Source organism: Diadema setosum, chromosome 1, assembly GCF_964275005.1.
Source record: "Diadema setosum chromosome 1, eeDiaSeto1, whole genome shotgun sequence".
NCBI lineage: Eukaryota > Metazoa > Echinodermata > Echinoidea > Diadematoida > Diadematidae > Diadema > Diadema setosum.
This window is the reverse complement of record NC_092685.1, coordinates 51,516,538-51,538,966: the sequence shown is the minus strand read 5'-3', so window position 1 is coordinate 51,538,966 and position 22,429 is coordinate 51,516,538. Positions and strand designations below refer to the sequence as shown.

The 22,429-nt window shown below is 38.2% G+C and overlaps 1 protein-coding gene across 1 annotated transcript in view; it reads right to left on the bottom strand.

Annotated features, from left to right (window-relative positions):
• LOC140232037 (uncharacterized) overlaps window positions 1–22,429 on the bottom strand; it is a 47,574-nt gene that overhangs the window by 12,409 nt on the left and 12,736 nt on the right. The window contains exons 2-4 of the mRNA XM_072312191.1: window positions 21,231–21,350; window positions 15,941–16,077; window positions 13,435–13,561 (exon numbers count right to left, since the gene is read on the bottom strand). Coding sequence (XP_072168292.1) covers window positions 13,489–13,561; window positions 15,941–16,077; window positions 21,231–21,350 — 330 coding nt within the window. The 3' untranslated portion in view covers window positions 13,435–13,488. The remainder of the gene's footprint in view (window positions 1–13,434; window positions 13,562–15,940; window positions 16,078–21,230; window positions 21,351–22,429) is intronic.

Genomic DNA, 22,429 nt, shown 5'->3' with positions numbered 1-22,429 from the left:
AAAATCCATCACCAGCCCGGCAGAAGGGTCCTAGCATGAAATTTTAACTCCAGAATCAAATTTTGGTTTGTGGCATAATTTGACAAGTTTTGAAAGCTCCTTTATTTATGATGTAACCATCATTTTTTTTTTCTTTGAGCTTACAAGCCTTAGGGCCCTTCTGCCTCAAAGGCAACAAAATATAGATCAAGTGAGTTTCCATAGCTAAACAATATTTATATGGAACAATAGTAGGAAGGAAGCCAGGGCAGTGTATATTTCCTCATAGAATTCACTTTTGTTTTTATCAGAAGGAAGGGGAATTATTTTTCATGTTATACTATGTCTTTAATTGTGGTGTCTCACCAAAGCAGGGCTGCCAACACTGGAAACTAGTTGAGAGTGAGACTCCCATAGGCCAATGCTATAATTTAGGAGTCAAAATGAATGAGATCAATAGAAATGCATGCAAATGAAATAAAGTTTTAGAGTGAGAAAGGACCAAAATGCGCGAGTCTCACGCTCAATGCGTGAGAGTTGGCAGCCCTGCCAAAGAAGGCTGCTGTAATTGAACACCAGATGAGCCCAAAGCTGTCTACCAGCTATAGCTTGTAACCATTTAGAGTACAATATTGATTAAGGTTTGATTAGAAGAAGAATGTTCCTCGAATCAGTTTCACTACATGTTGAAACACGCATTCAACGTTTGATTCATTTTCTACATTGTTCTGATAATCTGACACTTTAGTTACTATTCAGCTTTCCAGTCTTCACAAGGCTTGCGATAGATCCTGATATAAAATCAATTCAATAGATCCTGTTTGAAAGCTTGCAGTTCTTACTTTCAACTTCCTGGATAAATGTTCACCTGATAAATCCTTGCATTTCATGCATTTCAAAGACCTAATCTTAAAAAAAGTAAATTACAAGAAAAGCAAAACACCATTGATGTATAACTAGCAATATGCATTTCTAAAAGATAGATGCTGAGACACTTGACTTGTGGGTATAACAGAGACCGTCTTGGAGTCATTTAATTCACAAACATGACATAATGTCTTTTGAAATACAATAGAGACATGAAACAGAAACTTTGTAGGTTTGTAAGCCAATTCTTCCTGCACTACAAACAGGCCTGGCCATCTATCATGTGACCTGGATGACGCCCAGATTCAATACATCTTTCTCTGAAAAACCGAGACAGGTCGTCTCCTCCACACACCTCAGTCATGTTCACTCAATCCAACACTTATTGAGATTTTGATGAGATACTGATACCGATGTCGCCATGGCGGGCGGCAAGATTCGATGATTTACATTCATGTGTGCCCGGCATTCCTTCATGCTCTATTTATTGCAGGGTCTTCCGCGGCTTGATGGACATTAGACATACATGGGGGGGGGGGTAGTTTACATTGCTTCCATCCTAAGGAGGTAAAACACACGCACGATTTCTATTTTTAGGCTGCCATTTCCACGATTTAGAATTGGAAATGATGTACTGTGTATGCCATTTGCTTGGCTCTTCTTTTCTTTACATTACTATTTTCATCTCACATACCCGATAACAGGGTCTGTCTTTGGGAGGCAACATGAGGAGTAAGGGGTAATCTGTGAATGTCACTCAGTTTTATGAGCTTCCACAGAAAGACGACATAAAAATTACATGATGCCACCATTTGTGATGCATCATATCAAACAATTTAATATACAAATCCATTTCTGCCAAATATCGGAACTCACACTATAATGGGTAAGTGCTGCTAAATTCAAGTGCTTAATTGCCTATGTCCTGTACTGCAGCATACTGGACACATTTATAATATCAATCACAAAAGCATGGAGGTACTGAATAAAAAAAAATGTAGATACTGTTTAATCCATATATCACACCCTACAGCAGTTTTATTTAATCAAATTCCACAAGTCAATTGTCAACTTACTGTAAAACATGATATATTCGCGGCACGAAATTTTCGCGAATTGGGGCCGACTGCCTCTTTCGTGGCATGTGAATTGCCACTGGCGTTCAATGCATATAGTGTAAACAAGAAATTTTGCGTGCATTTTAATTTCGCGAATCTTGGCACTCGCGAAATTCGCAAAATTAAAATGCACGCGAACATTCCTCGTTTTACAGTATACAACATCTATCTAGCAAAAATTAATAGCATGCCAAAATTTTGCCCCCCATTACACAAATGCAGAGTATGATTACTGTCTGAAGACTGGAAAATTGCTGACATTGCTACTTGAAAAGAGAAAAAGAATATTTTTCATTCTGTTGCTGTATTTCTCTCCTACAAATTTAATCATTCATGAAATTGTCTTTCAAGTCCTATTTTTGCAGAATACTACACTGACAAAAAACATTTGATATATAAAACAGTACCTGACTGTAAAGACGGCAAGGGATGGCATGTCTGAAATCTAAAGTTTATCTTTTTAGATTTATTACAACAAAAAAAAAAAACCTACTAGCACACTGGGGGATATTATCAAATGCCCACTAAACACTGTTCAAATTTGATAGATTCCATGTGGACAAAAATACACAGGTCACGGATCGATGGCTCTCGTAAAATATGACTGCAACCAATTCTAGCACCCGCCCCACCTTGACTAACACACGATCTATTACTTTCATTTTAAAGTGGCAAGTTTAATGTCCAAACCAGGGAGGTGTTACAGAGATGGAGTGGCAACTCTTCGTAATTCATGCAAACACATGTTTGGGTTCAAGGCGTTACAATGGGATGTCTAGCATTCCATTATGCTTTGAAGTCATGCTCGGCACCGCTCTAGTTGCAAGACGAAGTTCGGAGACGAAGAACGCATTTCACCTTTCACTGAATTACAAGCTTTATTTCACTGCAAAATTTTATATGAAATACTCGAATTGATTTAGAATAGTTTAGGAAAGAATTCAATATTATTAACATGTATTTCTAGTTTCTTCGTAATTCGCAAATCGAAAGGAAATGAAAATTAGGCCCTCTTAAAAACCTAATTTTTTCTATAATGCGCACATTTCCGCATGTTAATTTTCTATCTTTTAATAAGGGATATTTTGATCTTTCAAATAAAGTACTCCGTTAGAGTGTGTTGCAGCGTGTTTTTAAACTATTTGCTGTTAAAATTGTGAGTTTTACACTGCATTTTGATTCGCTGCTCCAATTCAAGGTACACAAATTCATTGTTGCCATCACATTGAAAGAGAGAGCGAATTCAAGTAGGAGCAAATATTTCTAGATGTGAGAGCGCTAGTCCCGATTATTGATGTTCTCTTTTGTCAAAGCACATGGGTAACACCTGTAGTTGAACGCATAACTTCTCGGCGGTGCCGCGCGCGACTTCAAAGGAGAGCTTTAGTTGCCTCTCCTTCTCTAGCACCTCCCTGTCCAAACCATAATGACCAGTAAGGAAAGTGTTATTTCCTTCTCCCATTGAAGGAAGGCTTGTGGTTTGTAACACCCCAGCAAACTACAAGTTAAGAAAGAGTTCAACTTCCTCTCATCATTACCATTTTACTTCCGCATACTACTTATAGCTGGTTATTCTAATGCCTCCAGTATGGATAATGATTAACATTTGGGAAATACACTTTATACTTTTCACCATTTCTAAAGTCATTATTATAGCATATGTTTGAGTGTTGATGTTTATCTTTTCTGTTTGTGTATAAGTATGTAGATGTGTATGAGAGAGTGTTAACTAAAGATAAGTTCTGTGAAGTATATAACTCTTGAATATTTTACAGGCTCTTAATGAAAAAGCATTGGCATGGCGTCAATTCAAAATGGTTGCTATTAACTGCTATCGACTGCCATCACAACTACTCGACATCTGATCAGGCCTTTGCTGAAAAGCAATTACTGACTGGTATTAACCTTACTAAAAGAACTCAAGTACAAACATGTCTAGAAACATGCTGCATGTTAATCCAGTTATTTCTACATTTTATCTTAAAGGTACTGTTTACAATTGGTAGCAGTGATTTCAAAGATGTTTGAGTTGTTACATTTGATGCATATATGTAGGTCAGTTGTATCACAAAACATCCTACCATATAAAAATTTTCCAATAAGCCTTAAATATAAGGAGATATCACTATTTTTCTCACTAAACCATAAATGTAGAATTTTATGATAACCATTGTTCACATTTTGTATATTCAACAATACTTGACATTGATTATACTGATGAACATTTTCACATTGGTTGTTTGAGTTTCTATCCCTAACTCACATTTTAAAACTATTTTGAAGAACTAAAACTGGGTTTCTGTTTCATCTGCAAATGGAAAATAATGCCTTTAAAGGGATTTTGCAAATCGAATTTGACTAGTCATGGTCTGGGCGTGTTTTCCAATGAGTTTTGTTTGACTCTAGTTACGTTTGCCGTATAGCCAACCTCACCGGTGAAACCCAACTGAGGAGGCAAACAACTTCACCTTGACCTTCTCATCACTTCTGCCATGAAGTGTGCTAATCAATACGTATTCATTCTTGCATGAAAGCATAATATGAGCTGCGTGTTTGGATAACAGACTACGAAGTTAACCCGTTGAAGACTAGTCCTGAGTATACTCGGGCAGGTGTCTATGGAAAACATGTGTTACAGCAAAATCTGCTAGTCCTCAACAGGTTAAAGACAATTCTCTGATATGGAATATTATTTGCTGTCAGTATTCACAGAGGAGACCCAATCAGTATTTGGACACTCTCTATCACTCAAATACGGATTTTTCTCGTTTTATGCCTGATTACAATGTGTTCTTCTGCAAGTCTGATGAACCCAGTCATTGTAAGTCACCATAAACTTTCCTCATTACCAGCAGCTAGAATTAATCTGTGTGTAATATGAAACTACGCTTTACGATAAAAGTACAAATGTTACACAAACTTTGATTTGAATTAACAATGCACAACGTTGGTTTTACGACAATGGCTATGTGACTACAACATGGGGAACATATGGAAGAGCAGATCATAAAAGTGAGCAAAGTTCAATATGGGCTGGACACAAAGCGCTGAGTTTTAATAAATCCATTAACTATTCAAATTTACACAAACATCCTTCACAGAGGTTATTCATTACAAATGTGTAGTTTGTCTGTTTCTTGTGTAACATACTACCAGTTAAATATGTACCAAGACAAACGGACGAGCTCACTGAACATAGGTGAGAGAAAAAAGCAAAATGAATGAGCCATGACTTGGTATGTGGGCTTAAAATGCTACAAATGCTAGATTCATAAGTATCTATTTGTGGCTGTTAGCTGTAAGAATTGGACTAGGCAATGATGAGGATGCATGGTAGGTCTATGCAATAATATACATAGCCTACTTACACACACAAGGAGATGAAACTGTTTAATCTCCAAATACAGATTCTGCCTGCATGGAGTTCAAGTGGTTTTCATGCATTCAAGCACATTCTCTGCAAATATGGCATCATGCCAACAACTGCATATTATCATTAACCCTATAACGTGACTTTGATGAACTATAACATCTATGTACAAAATTGTATGTTGGCTGATTAAACCACATCCTCTTTAGAGGCAAAGATAGGATATGTACATGTGTTTATATTTGCATCCTTGGCACCAAAGGTTTTTCATGTTTGTGTAATCTAGAAAGCATTCATGAACAATAGATATCCAACACAGACACACAGACCGAAAGACAGGCACACACACACACACTCACACACATACTCTTGTTTGAAAAGGGGCAGTGTCCATGAGTAAGAGATATTTTAAAGTATGTGGTTATTTGCAGAACAATTATGTGAAATTTTGAGCTCAGTCAAGAAATATGGAAATTTAAAAAATGATTGATTGCATGCCAGTAAATCAGCAAAATGTGATGTGTCATGGGTTTTTAAAGGGAAGGCAAACCCAAAGAACAATGTGGATTGAGTGAAAGCAGCAACATTAGTAGAACACATCAGTGAAAGTTTGAGGAAAATCGGACAATCGATGCAAAAGTTATGAATTTTTAAAGTTTTGGTGTTGGAACCGCTGGATGAGGAGACTGCTAGAGGATATGACGTATGAGTGGACAACAATACAAAGAAAATATAAAGGAAATTCAACAAAAATTCACTTTTCTAGAATTATGAAAAAACAATGGATCAACCGCTTTCAGAAAGCAGGGGGAATAATTGCTACCCTTAACATATATCAATATCAAGTTGATGGAATTTGTGATTTTCATGAAAAATGGATTTTTGCACAATTTTCTTTATATTTTCTTGGTATTGTTGTCCACTCATACGTCATAACCTCTAGTAGTCTCTTCATCCAGCGGTTCCAACATCAAAACTTTAAAAATTCATAACTTTTGCATCGATTGTCCGATTTTCTTCAAACTTTCACTGATGTGTTCTACTAATGTTGCTGCTTTCACTCAATCCACATTGTTCTTGGGGTTTATCTTCCCTTTAAAACAAGCCAGACTAGTTCAGGAGTAAGATGTCTATTGTGTAATATGCCTTGTTTGCAATTTGTTTTATTTGAATACTTCTACTGATGACATAGAAGAAATGCACACAAAACTTAATGTCCCATGATGATTTGAGTCTCGTAAGTCTTACATTTCCGATCTATACCGTATGTCCCCCCCCCCCCCAAAAAAAAAAAAAAAATACAACGGTACCCTCCGCAATGATAACTCTAAAAATAGTGAATCAATCCAAACACAATTTCAGGGTATGAAACTATAACTCATGCCCACATCTTACAGAAAAACCCATTTGCTTTGCTTCAGTGGTCAAAGAGAAATGAGGATTTTTGTAGAGGATGTCAAGAATCTCTTCCCTCCAAGTTCTGTTTCTTGTGTTTACATATTGATATATGCAATTCCAAGAGCATCCAAGTGATAAACTTGGAAGAATCAGACTCATGACATGCTATACAACAATCCACATTTCTCTGTGACCGCTTAACCAAATTGCATGGGGTTTTCAGCAAAATATAGGTAAGATGTTATATTTTAGGACCCTAAAGTAACATTTAGACAGTTTAATCATATTGGGTGTTATCAATGCACAAATCCAATTGTAATTTTTTTTTTTTTTTTTGGGGGGGGGGGACATACTGTATTAACTACACTTGTAATCGTAAGAGAGGTGGATATTCTAAACTTGTAGAATTTCAGAATTTCACTTTAACATGCATGAAAAGAGATCTCATCAGGATAGCTGGTCATAATGTAAGGAAAGAAGTCATGTCACCCTTTATGAGAGGACACATTCCAATTCAATGAAAAGGCGTTAGCAGCACCAGGCCCGCAGCACGACGTTGGCTGATATTTCACCACATCACTTCACTCCAACCATCATACTGCTTCTCACCTGCTCTCACTTATGTGTCGCATGACGGCACAGTGTCTCTCTCTGTCAGCCTCCGCTGGCTCCCGCATATTCCATGATGCCATGCACATGGCATCTCGGCCACGGCTTAGCTGGATGCATCCACAACTGGGGGGGACCTGGGGCTCTGTGGATGCATACTGATGTTCATAGGAGCACTGGGGAGCAGGGAGAAGGTCTGACGATGCTTCCAGTATGTGAATCATTACTGCCCCACCCCTACCCAGACCTTACAATTCTTTCAGTTTAAAGGCATGCTCTGGTCTTGAGAAATAAAATACTTTTCCGTTCCAAGAGGAACAGTAGTTCTTTAACAGTGCCTGTGAGTAAAGACGTCACAGGGTGGTGGGGTGGGGGGATGGGCGCAAACATCCTGGATGTCACCCCGAGAGAGATGATGAAGATGCACTTTTCTAGGATGCACTCCTAGATGCACTCTTCCACCGCACCTGCTGGAGATCAATTTCTAAGCAGGGAACCATGCCACAGATACCACGTCTTGATAGAGATTTCTGGCGTGTCAATGGACCTATCCCTACCTCCCTAGCCCTGCAGAGGTGTCATCAACCTTGCTGGGTTCAGTCAAAAACAGCTTGTGACATCACCTGCATTGTCTCTCATGCTTTGCATACTTCTATCATCAGTATATCCATGGTAACCTTGAAGTACGTCTGAGGTCTCATCATAGCTTTCATGATGTGGCAAAGGAGTACTGTCAAACCCAAAATTTTTGGGTGCATGTTAATATCGCAAATATTTCTAATATTCAATTTAATATTTGCAAAATTAAAATGCATGTCAAAGTTCCTGCCTACACTATAGGCCTATACATTGAATACCAATTGCAATTCACAAAAATTCACCACACAAAGGCACTGGGCTCCAATTCGTGAAAATTTCATGCCATGAATATTCCTCACCGTGAATATTCCTTGTTTTAAAGTACTTTGTGCCTTTGGAAAAACTATTGGTCATATAGTGTGAAGATCACAGTTTTATCCTTTAAGACCCACTGTAGGGTATACCATCTGCATTCTACCAAGGAGAGGGCCAATTCACCTGTTGAGAAATATGGGAAGACACCAGCACAGATTGGGAATGTGAGCCGCTTGCACAGAAACACACTTCTCATAATCCATCACACTGATAAGGCTATCTATGCATACTAATGTTGTTAACGCTGCAAAGTTACACAAACTTCCCTCAAATCTTCATTGATGAAATCACAATACTAGTCAGGACTATTGATGATTGTGCTCATTGATATCTGAGATCCACTGTATTTCCATAATCCTGTATCTTGAAGTGCCTCTTGAGGTTTAACTATTTCCAGTCTTACAGCAAATGTATGATTTCTATAAAATTTGTTGACTTTTCAGTCTTATTGATTCATCATAGCACAATACCTTTTACTGCACAGAATACTCTTCATTTTGAAATAAACTAATGAATGAACTATCACTGTTTCATTGAAAATGAAATGATGAAGCGTTAATTAGCTGACATAGTTAGTCACACACACAGGCAATACTGTGGTCACAACTCATGCTACTCTGCACTGTTATGATTGCCCATCCGACAGTCTATCAATCATGGCCAAACCATAAACACTGCCACCAACTGAGGCCCTCTGGTCTATGGGGTGAGTGAGGAAGAAGCTCCTGGCATGATGAAGGTCATGATTACTCTTTGGGGCTGGGAAGGAATGGGGTGGAGTAAATGACGTCGGTCTGGAGATTGCCTTGACATTCCACTGAAGAGCAAGATGCAGGTTCATTGCACTGATATGTCATCACATTAAACCAACTTTACTCAAGAAATCCTTACAAAAATCTTTGATCATTAAATTGGCAACTCTGAATTTAACTATGATATAAGCTGGTGGGTAGGAGATCACTAAGTTCCACAGAATAATTTACACATTTGGATAATCAATTTTGCTTTTGTATATAAATAAATTTCATTGATATAAATATTGTGATGACAACATAGCAACAAGAAAAAACATGAACCATCAGAACTAGGTCCATTTATTCTTTTCCCATCTTTTTCAATTTTTGCAGGAATTTGAAAACTGAGTTTAACACATGCCTTTCTTTCCTTCACTATCAATATTTAGTTTATCCATCTACTGAAAAGGCTAACTTCCATGCAGACGTATACTTGACAGACATGCTTGTCAGCCAATACATTTGGTCAAAGTTAAAAATAGACTGCAGTTATGGATTGCAGTATTCCAGACTATATGTTTTCTTTAATAGTATTACTTGCAAGTCAAAAGCAGACATAAGTTTAAATACATCATCTCTTAATCACACACATAGCACACAAGCGATTGATGATGTAATATATTGTAACAAACAGCGATCATATTACCTTGTACTGGAAGTCATTAGCCTTATCTTAATGTGCATACAAATGTCATTTCAATAGTGCAATGCATACATTTTGGACAGTAATCCCTATTGGTAATAGAATTATGGCGCTGCCTTAAGGAATATGATTATTCATGATCATACCGTAACCCTTGAAAGAAGAACTGTAATTTGGGGGCTTGGGGGAGGGGGAATCACAACTAAAGACGATCTTTAAAGTGGCTGAAATTCTACACTCACAGACAGCCAGACATGTTGCAGGCAGCAAAAGTGAAAACAATACCACTCAATGGCGTCAGAGCAACATCAGGTCGAGCTCCTACCTAACATTCCCCCGCCCCCCATTACCCTTATGTTCTGTCTCTCGCTATTTCTCTGTCTGTCTGTCTGTCTCCATTATTTTTCTGTACTCTATCTCTTCTCCGGTCTATTGAGCCATATATCATCTTGACTTTGTCCTCTTTCCCTATCTCTCTATAACTATCAGTCACCATATATTCTCATATCTACTGACTATCTATCTATAGATCTATCTATCCATCTATCTATCTGCCTATCTACATGTATCTATCTATCCATCTGTATAATCTGTTCATCGATCTATCTCTCTCTCTCTCTCTCTCTCTCTATATATATATATATATGATTATCTACCTATCTACATGTATCTCTCTATGTATCTATCTCTATCCATCAATCTATCTCTTTATCTTTCTATCTATCTATCCATCTATCTCTCTATCTAACTCTAGTTATCCATCTGTCTCTCTATCTATATTATATCTCTATAGTTATCCATCTTTCTATATATCTATTTATCTATTTACATCATCACACCTGTAAGAAAGATTCTATTGGCACAGACAAGAGTTTTGCTGCCAACATGGTGTCCTATATAATCAACCAGCTATGCACCTTTCTCAGAACGTGGAAAGTGCTTTGACTCCACAAGATATCTTTGGCGCGTGAGTTTCACTTTCAGGAAATGATTTCACACTCATATTGCACTTCCTTAAACATATGTAAATAAACACAACGGCTTTTATCACAGGTGTAATGTTTAACTACACATACTGTACTGCATCACTCCTTCCTTCCAGAAGGGACTATTGAAAAAGGAACTGCTCCATAACTTTTTTTTAACCTCATGTTAACATTATGAAACTAAAATCTCTATCATAAATCAATAAAACTGAAAGATATTGCATCTCTTCCTTTTCCTCCCTATTCAAAAGATAGTGACTGCTGAAACATTTTCAAATCTCGGCACAATCCAAACTATCTTCAAGAACCAAAGGCTCTGATATCAGTTTCACTGCACAATGCACTGGTTTACAATTTCCCTGAATAACTCTTCAGTCTTGCATTGATTAGTTTTACACTCTTAGTTTCTATTGTACAATATAAAAGTAAATGAAGGCTAAGTTACAAACGAGGTGAAATCTCATAGCATCAATTTGCCTCAATCTGTACAAGTGGAAATTGATCATTACTACAGTACACTAGGTACAGAATAACCATGTCTTAGAAATATATTTCAACTATTATTGACGACAGTTGGTGCATTGAAGGCACATGTACTGTGACTTACGGCAAGTTATTGGTGTCTATGACAAATACTGTATACGCAATATATAAAGCGAGTCGATTGTGCAGTACAGTACCGAATGAAGAAATGTATGTGTGCATGTCATATTTGGGTCAGGATCAGAGTTAATAGGTTTACATGCTTTTGAATTTGAGAATAGCACCCGAAAATAAAGACCTCACAAAATATTTGGCATATACATTATGGACACGTGGGAGCAGGGAAATTTGTTTGTTAACCAGACATGTAAGCCTAGCACACTACAAATGTAGATATGCCAGAAAAAGAAAAAAGAGACAGCAAGATGCATTTATATTGGATATGAATTGCCATGGAAAAAGATGAAATCTTAGATTGTAAGATGGAGACATCTTCCCTCTTCCAGAAGTTACATAAATCAATTAACCAATTATCTACAAGATTCTCAAATTCCTATTGGCTTTGTACCAGATCATTAGAGTCAATGGGTTAAATGGAAGTACCACTGTGCTATTCTCATGAGGGATTTCATACAAAGAATGTGGACCTTCTGAGCAGAGGTACCCAGAAAACTAATAATATCTTTTTTTCATGAAAATCAAATCATGCTCTAACTTGGAAGTCAAACTGATAAAATGAAGATTTTTTTTATTGACAATCCAATCCAATGTTAAACTCAGTAGTTGAACACTACCATGTGGCAATACTCTCTACAGATTGAATGTTGTCGCATCACATACAACCACCATAGATACCTCATGTATCATCCCAGATCATAACATGTGACTTGGCACATGATCAACGAGGCTACACTCCTACACAGGTCTGTATGTGTACCATGGGATTGGGTGAGGGAAGGACAGAAGGAGGGAGGGGGATGAGGGAGGGGTTTTTGGCTGGTCTGAAACGTGATGACAGCAAGACTTTGCACACCGCCACGGCTGTGCAAGCTGATGAGGAGGAGACGGACCGCTGGTTGATGCAATGTCATCATCTACAAATCTACTGGTAGTCTCTGCTCCTCAGCCTATTAATGTATGCTAACATATTGTCGCATGCTACGGAGACAACAGTATGACTATACTTTTTCTTTAACCTACACACACAGTAATATGACTATACTTTTTCTTTAACCTACACACACAGTAATGAGGGTGCATGCTGAGGTGTGTTATGGGGTTGAGCAACCTTTCATTCGCCGATAAATGAATTTAAAGAATATGGAGCAACATCAGTAATTGTGGCATACAGCAACGATAAAATGTAGTGATGTAATATCTATTACAAGTGAAGTTGAATATAATCTCCACTTCGTGTTGCTAGATTCAATGTCTTCCTGCAGGATTCTTTCAAGGTCTTGGCTGCCAAACATTTTACGACCAAGGATGCATTTATCATCATTCCCAATGTTACAGACATGTTTCGATACCCACTATGAAAATGTATTTGCAAAGGCCTTTCTGATCACTTTTTTCGAGTTGGTGTATTTATCATCTCTATCATGAATTGAGAGGAAGGCCTTGACACTGCGCAGCTCCATTGCGCAGTTTGACCCAAGGAGCAGAGATGCGTAGTTGGCAGTGCTTGGTGTAGGCAGGTCTGAGTTATAAACAGGTTTCAAAAAGACTTTGTGTTTATCTCCACAGAAATGCATTTCTGGCTTAAAACGCATTTGCAATCGCACTTTTTCAGCATTTGAGAAACAAATTTCTGACCCCATAATCAAAACAGCTATGCGTTTAGCAATTGCCCAAATCTCCCTGAAAGTTGTTGGGAAACGTTAGTTCTATGCTAGTAAGTTGATAAATGCACCCAAAGATAAACTACTAACTGCACATGTTGCATTAAAACACTGGTAATTTTGTCATCCATACTATTTGGGCTTGTTTTGTATTAAATTTGAAATTAAAGTTAGCAAAAAAAAAAAATGAATTGATAAGACAAAAACTCCTATCTGATGTATTCTCTATTCATTAATCTTAATTTGAAAATCTTCACCCTACATAATTTTTTGTTTGTTTTATGATTTGAGTAATAAAGCATGCAAGAATTATGGGTAACATATTGGAAACGAAAATCAAAACAATAGGTTGATGATGATGATTGTGAAAGAAATGAGATTGGTATATTTACATATACAGATCAGAAATCCATGTCAGCATCCCGCCTAGCGGCAGCCTCTGCCTATCAGGTCTCTACTCCGGTGGATTTGGCCCTGGCTCGTTCAGCTGCATCAAAGAACCACACTGTGATGGCATACCTGGGGGGAGAGAAAAAAATATAGATTGATAAATGAATACATAGATGTAGATTGATAGATAAATTGATAGATGTAGATAGACAGATAAATAGATAGATGTAGATTGATAGATACATAGATAGATGTAGATTGACAGATAAATAGATAGATGTAGATTAATAGATAAATAGATAGATGTAGATTAATAGATAGATAGATTTTAAGATTGACAGATAAATAGATGTAGATTGATAGATAAATAGATAGATGTAGATTGATAGATAAATAGATAGATGGATGGATGGAGGGATAGATGGATACATATTGTTAAACCAGAAGTTTTGGCATGCATGGAACTTTTGCGAATTTCACGAGGAGGTAAGCTTTCCAAAGTTCCACAAATTCCTATATTACTAGTAATGTACATGTAGTATACTCATGATTTTTTCATTGTAGGCACTTGCACAAATTTTGTAATGTGAATGTTTCTGTTCTTACAAGTAGACAAGAGTCTGGATAGATAGAGGGATGGATGGATGGATAGATAAGACAGATAGACAGAGAAAGAATAAAAGAAATAGAAACAGAGAAGAGATATGTTATAACTATAGTCATGGTCATACTACAACAGTACTATATGATAAATCAGCCATATGGGCAACATTACCAGTATGTGCAGTGGTAACAGGAAGAGGAAATCAACATAGAAGTCAATGTGATTATGTTCATACATACATATACCAGGGCTCCACACTAACTTTTATTTTTGGTGGCCCAAAGGCAAACATCTGACCTTTTTTGGTGGCCCGATGAATCCACCACATTGCTTATTTCTGAAATTTTGGTGGCCCCACTTGCGTTTTTGGTGGCCCCGGGCCACCGGGCCACCGTTAGTGTCGAGCCCTGCATATACACTACTTTACCAACTGTTGTAACCAAGGTACTGCATTGATGAGATATAAACTTTTTTTTTTCTCCTATATGGGAGAGCAGCGAGTTTGCAGATTTGGGTCACATTCAAACATCAATCATGGATCAAACTGCAAAGGGGTCACTTGTGCAAGTTTTGTTATTGTTGAACAAGCCAAGAGAGTGAGAGAGACCACACAGACGCATCTTGAAACCATCAAATGGTCATAAATGCCATTGTGTATAAAAAAAAGAAAACGGGGAGGAATTGTAAAATACGTAACATTCACATAGAATGATCTTTGAACAGTATCACTGAGTGATGGTTCCCCCTCATCATGTGGCGTATATCAACAAACTCCTGCCCCATATAAACCCAGAAATGAAGCTGAGAAGGTACGAACTACTTGGCACTCATCCAAGATGACCCAATCTTCAATCTACCTTCTTCGCATCCAAAAAGCCTTCACGCCCTCTCGCAAACAAAGAGGCAAAATGTCATTCACTGAACACAATTTTCACACAGACAGGTGGTAACCAAGCTTGACTATCACCAAGATCTCCACCTCCCTCCTCTGACATGTTCAGATTACATGCCCCAATTTGTAACAAAGAAAAGACAATGATACCTACTGAGGCAGGGCAGTTACAAATAAAATAATAGGACCAATCCAGGGTCCATTTTTCACAGCTAGCCCAGCTTAAGGTAACTTTGAATTGTCTCACAAACCATGTGAGCTTTGAGACGGCTCTAGCTAGCAGCACTTCATTCAGACCCAGATCACCAATAGTTCATCCTGTCATCAGCTTTCTAATCTGTGATGTTGGAGCAGCCATTGTACAACATAATCATATGAACAAATAATTTGCATGCTTTGTTTCAGTTTCCATGGTGTCTTGTTTCAAAGATACAGGAATACAGACTGACTTTTAAATAAAAATGCATAAGCATGAATCACCTTCAACAACTGCATTCTACATTTTCCTGTTCTCTTCTAAATTGGAATTGGCAGGATATCTCCTGATGAAGGTTTAGATAACAACAAAACAACAAAAACAAAATTATATGTTCACTAAATGATTGTGAGAAGCCAGACTATATTTGGTTTCTACTAGCTAACCATGGCCACAGTCATCTTTGAGCTTGCCTTAGTGGCCTCAAACCAAGCCCAAAAGTGGTCCACTACCAACGGGTCTGTAAGGCTGGCATCTCAACCTCTCAAGGTTGTCCTAACCCTAGCCCTATGTCCCCTCCTCATAATGTCAAACAAGGGTCCAGGCCATGCTGTATGGATCACATAAAGGGAGACTAGCATTGCGAATGCCATCAATTTTGGCAAGACATTATCTCCTTCAGCCATCAGATGCCCATGAAGGAATTTCTGAGATTAACCCATTGAAGACTAGTCCGGAGTATACTCTGGCAGGTGTCTATGGGAAATGTGTGTTATACCAAATCAGCTCGTCCTCAACAAGTTAAGTTGGACGCACCTGGTGGCAAATGCAGGTAGCACTTCATGTGGATTGCGTTTGTCCGACCAGAAGAAGATGAGGCGATTGAAGATCGGGTCGATGTTGGCCACGATGTTCTGGTTCTCCGGGTAGATCTGCAATCGTCCTCCCTGCTTCTGGAGACAGAGAGAGTGCACGGAGACATCAAATTATTAGAACATATTCTGATACATTCTTTCAATGAGCACATATCACATTTCATGAAAATGTGAGATGTATCCTAAAACAGTTCTCTTTATAATAGATGTAAATGTGATACATATTAAAGCTGTACAACACTGTCAACTTCTCTTTCTTTGAGATTATTCTCTACACCCAAAAAACTGGCTAACTACACACCGTATGTTACAGTCTTACACAAGCTATCATGAATGTCTATTGCAATTATGCTCATTAAATATTCAACACAACTTCACACCTCAAACATATAAACCAGGCATAAAGTGACTAATCAAGTTTGTGTTTATTTTTTTTTTTACACATATCCCCCTCTTAATACAGCTTTAAATAATTTTTATTACAGATCTTAGTTCTTCACACAGTACCTAAATTGGTATACTTTGCAATGCAATAGTAAAGTCCCTGATTTAGTCTAATCTTACTCTATTTTCTCAAATCCGGTGATCTCCTAAGTGTTTGTTTAACTGCTGTTTTACACTAAATACATCACAAATACGTGTGATTACATCACACAGGTCACAGCATAAATTTCGAGGCTTTGCCGATGACGTCATGGGGTGAAAGGAATCGCGCAAGGTCTCGAGCGCCGCAGGCCCCCGCGCGCATAATGCATGCATTGTATTATACAAGTTGTTGTACGATACCCGGTATTTGCATATAAAAAGGAAGTTTTGAAAGTTTGTTTTTCGATAATGACATCGTACATTAAGGTCAGCGGTGATCAGGATGATTTCTTGGTGGAATTTGAATGTGGGAGTGATGATGAACTGAGTGATATGTGCTAGTGATGATGACCCTGGTGAAGTTGGAATGATAGATGTTGTGATGACGAGCCGCACGGCGGAGCGCAGGAGGGAGACGCTGCGGGCGAGCTAGGGGGGAAGGCCCAGGGCGGTCCGGTTGAAGCGGACTTCCTGGAGATTGGCACACGGCAGGCCAGGGTACAATGCTGGTGACGCAGGACCAATGCCAGATAGACTTCAAAATTTAGATTGGTGAGAGTTGTTTTCATTCTGAACTGAAAATGAACCGAGCTTAGTGCTGACTTGAACTCGTACTTCAGAGCAGCAGTAGATCTAGGCCTAACAATATTAAATCGGGCTGGTCGCTGTAGAGCCTGTACTAACTTGGGCCTAGGGCCTACCGTAATTTAGCTACGTTTAGGAAATAGAAGTCCATGTCAAAATTTCGGCTGTGTGATGAGCTTTGATGTAAATGTGAGACACATTATTAACTTCGTAATATCGCTCTTGACTCAGGTCTCAGTGTCATCTCAGTACAGTAGGCCTAGGTCTTTCTATCATTAATTTATATCCTTACGTAGGGCCTAACTAGTTGTAGGCCTAGCTAACCCGACCAGACGCAGCTGTGCAGCGACTGGGCTGTGTATAATGTAGCCTAGGCCCTTGATATGGCCTTCATGCAATTTCAACTTTGCAGCTCGGCCGTATATAAAGTTAAGAAGAGTGGATTCCGGAATTGTCTATAGTAACAAAGGTCGGTGTACGATCTTTAATAGTCAGTCTACTACAGTAGACTTAGACACTGTCAAAGATCTTACACTGACCTTTGTTACTATTAATAGGCCCTACTCATCGAAGACGACCATTCTCCTCCCTCAATGGCTTTCACGCGTATAAGATCAAAAATACGCGTGGGCCGGGCCAGGGCGCAATACGCTGGAACATTCGCACAGAATATAAATCAAGAAAAAAATAGGGGGATACATGTAAATAACTTGAGGAAACGGGGAGAAAAAAGAATTGAAGAATATCCTCATTAAGGTAGTAAATACACGTAATTATTGTTAACACCGGTCTATTTGCCCATTCACTGGGAAAACGGGCGGTCGTTTCAAGAAATATAGGTGCCTATACCTAGAGTTTCTATTCAGCTACCAGGGGTGCACGAAAAAAAAAATAGATCTAATCATTCACTCTGATTATTGGAATAATAGACTGCAAATCAACCCTTCTACGAAAAGTTATGTTTTTACTGTAGCGCTATGTAAACGTCACATTATAATTCAGGACGATTTTCGTCACGGAATAATCGACGTCTTTCTCGATATACCACAGCAACTTTACCCATTAATTCTACTGAGCAAACTAAAGAGAAAATCGGCAAAGGGAGGCACAAATTTGGTATTGTACTGTGCAGTAGAACTAGAAGGTCTAACATGAGCATTTCGAACAATTTTCGCGATAAAGTCTTGTGATATATCGACATCTTCTAAATCGGAGGTGAATTAAGGTGAATTTCTTAGCGTTTCTACATTTTTGTGTAGCATTTTTGGCGATTTCGGCCCGTAACAACGCTCTGTGACTGTAGATCATGATATACTAGTACTTAGTAGGCCTACCTTAGTATCTAATTCTTACTATACACAGCCCACATGATAGCGCAGTGTCTGGTCCTGCTACATATTAGAAATGATCATATCTTATCACATCTCACTCACTCCGTACTCCCGGTCACAGCTCATCAGCATTCTATCTAGCTAGGAACCCTCACAAATTCACTGCACGATCCATTCATTACTTCACCGAGTTCATCAAAGTTTTATCACTATCGTTGAAAACCGCAGTGTTCTGTATCGTTTATTTTATCACCAGATAGCCCGGCCGGCCTAGTCAAGACTTCGACTAAGCCGATGCCCGCGCATTGCGTAGTATCTAGTATTAGTATTGTTTTGCGAGGTGTTTTATTTCGCCAATTTCGCGAACCTGGTGCTTTTTGCGAATTTAAAAACACGAGAAAACATTAACTCTCTTTCCGTATATATTTCCCCCTTCCGTAGTGTACTCCACAACCACGAATTTAAGCACTCGCGAAATTATTGGCAAGTCCCGATTTGTGAAAAAAAAAAAAGACTCGCTATTATGGCATACACAGCTGTAGTATTATTTTGTACTAAGGAGCTGATAGTACATGTACGTACCAAAGAGGTACGAAGCCCACAGGCTTCTCCGCTTTTTGATACACAAAGGCTACTGCACTGCGACATACGCGGCCGGTGATGGGCGCATGCATGTGACTGGTCGACTACGAAGCACCCACTACAGGCACTAGGCCTGACAACTTCTGTATTCATGGCCTAAATAACACGTAACAGACTTTATTTAAACGATGAAAGGTATGATTTAACAGGAGACTTGAAGTAGAAAACAATTTTATTTCATTTCTTTGGTGATATTCTGATAAAAAATGTCTTGGGATTTCGGGGTACGAGCCTCGACATCTCGCTCTCATCGGGAGCATACATAGGTAAGCTCAGGCTGTCGTGTGATACTTCCGGGTTTGCCCTTCACCCCATGACGTCATGGACACGCCCCCAAAATAACCACGGATTTTCCTATTCAACATGATTCAGGATACAATTTTTCTAAGCAGCCGTTCTCCAAAACGCAATTTTCTAAGTGGATGAATTAAAGGCCGCTGTGTTTATCATGCTCTAAGCTTGAAATGGGGGAATAATCCAACAAAATATGCGTTTCCTTTAGTCGTATTCTGCTTTAAGAGAAAAATCATACATCATTAGACCATAGCTTATGGCACTTTTTAAGTGGAAATATCAGTTTGATGCAAAATAACAAGAAAATCCAACCAGCAGGTTGGCAACACAGAAACAATTAAAATGTCTGCATTCAATTGGTTGGGAACCCTTTTGTCATACTTGAAAAAAATTCTCAGAGTGTATTTGACTACTTATTTGAGAATATAACACTGTACCAGATACATCCTGCAATGATATGAAGCCAATACAATCAAACTGCATGTAAACAATTCATTTAACATAAGTGGAAAGAAAGGGCGACAGAAAACAAATATTGCATGGCCGAGGTTTTGCACGTAGGCCAGGGACACGACAATATCTCCCCCTCCACAGATAACTGCTTTGATCCCATTCACAACCCGGAGTGTAATTATTTGCCCTGTGCTTCACAGACCTAACTCAATAGAAAGCCACATTCAAAAACTGTGTCACTAATGCTAGCACTATCATCATTCAAAGGCTTTTTGACGAACAATAATACTGCTTTGGTACTTTTGTACAACATCATTTAACATAAATGCATGTACACTATACACACAATGATCATAGTGCGTGGTGAACAAAAGAGGGAAGAAAAGAAGAGAAGGGGGTAGGGAAAGGGAATAAGTTATTTCTTGGTTTATCGCCAGGTAAACCCCGGAGCTCTGAAGTCAAAGAACTATTCCACTAATCCTGCTTCTTTTGCTCACCCTCACAGCTATGGAGATGATCTACGAACATCTTTTGTGTTGAGTTTTGAAAAGGATGCTTCTATCTGCACGCTATAGCATTTGGTACAGTTACATGAATCAATACCAAAAGTGAAATCCAATCCACAACTTGAATTTAATTCAACTAGTAGTTTTGTACAATTGGAAAAATGGTCTTTTTCTTGGCCATGCACATCCAACTATAAACACACATTCATACGCAACGTAAGTCATGGTGCATGTGGCAACCAAAAGAACGGCAGTATTTGAGAGAATGTTTTTATTTGTGCATAGTGATCTGCTGCATTTTTTTTTTCAGACATTCAGAAAGCAGGAAAAGCCAAGGTGACTCTGTACCAACATTCTTACTAACCCCACACAGTGAATCATATCTTATACCACAACAGGAAAATTTAACAAACACACCACACACCCACAACCCACCCCCCCCCCCCCCCCAACACTTTGGCAATGTGACATTGTGCCCAGGGCCTACTCTAGCATCCTGGGATTGATCAATTATGAAGAAAATTCATATTTCCTCTTCAGACCTACCAACACAAGAACAAAACATAACAAAACATGATAGGTCTAATTCAATTGCTATAGTATCATTGCCAGATATCGCTATACATTCTCCTTGAGAAAAGACCCTCAGTCATTAAATCTTATAAACTTTACCAAAGACAACAAAGTAAATGTAAATTCTAAGAATGTTACTGGTTGTGAAACTCCTGCCTTCAAGGACCCGCACAAGCAGCTATCAAATATCCGGATTTTTCTATTAGTATTAGTAAACCAAGAAAGAGCTATTTTAGGAAATCTAGACTCGAGTTGTTTTCACCTGGGTATCCCAGCCTTTGTTGAGGTAGTAAATACATGTGATACAGCGACCGTCTGCATTGGGGTTGTCGATGTGCTTCACATACTGTGTGCCATTGCCAGGGTAACACGCGACCATTGCCTGAAAGCAGAGAAAAGAAACTGGAAGTGAATCTCAGCAAATTAGTACAAATACATAGGGATAAGAACACCAACCATACAGTGATACGAATGCCAAACACATGCTGACCGATGGCACAAAGAATGCTATCTCTTCTTGAGCTGAATACCTTGTGCATTGAGCTACTGTAAATATCTTGTGCACTGCGCTAATTTAATTTCCTGTCTTCTTGAAACTATTTTTAGATTGAATTATTTCAAAATAAATCTTCATTTGTCAACAGAACACAAATTAAAACTATATGGAGATAAAATGACAATAGAGTAATATCAGTACTAATGATAATGTCTTCTTTATCCAGGGTAGCCTCTTCAGTGTTACCACTGTTCTCCCAGTGGGCCCTGCCATAATTAATACCCTAGCATTGCCAGCTACCCATCTATACACCTGGGTTGAGAGGGATATGGTGGGTAACAGCATCTTATCCAAAGATGTAAGCACTGGGCGGGAATCGAACTCGCATCCTCCGAGTAGGAGTCTGGAGTCTTATCCTCTATACCACAGCACCACCACTGTGACATCAATTTGCAAATATCACTCTTTTGAAGTAAATATGCTTGCCATTAAGTAATAGAAGGTAGAATTAAAACATGTTCACCAAAAAAAAAAAAAAATATATATATATATAAAAACAGTAAAATATATTATATAAAGATATATGTACCAATACTTCCATATTTAATTGAAATACAATCTAATCCTTATTTACAATATACATGCATTTCACTGAAAAATAATTTCATGGAAATATGATAAAGAAATGAAGTTTTGTTTCTAGCTTTGCTTTCCCAATGAATTTCATCCTGTGTACACTAACAATTTATTCTTTCAACTTTATTTGACAATATCAGCCTTTAGATTCACTAATGAGCAAACAATTTTTGAAGGAAACTATTGATTGAGATACCTTAGTTAAATACCCAAAAAAAATTATCAATACAAAAATTTTGAGCAAGAGAAACCCTCCTCTTTACATTGTACAAAGGTATAAATACACAATAGATTAGTAATCAAAATAATCAAATGAATACAATAATGTA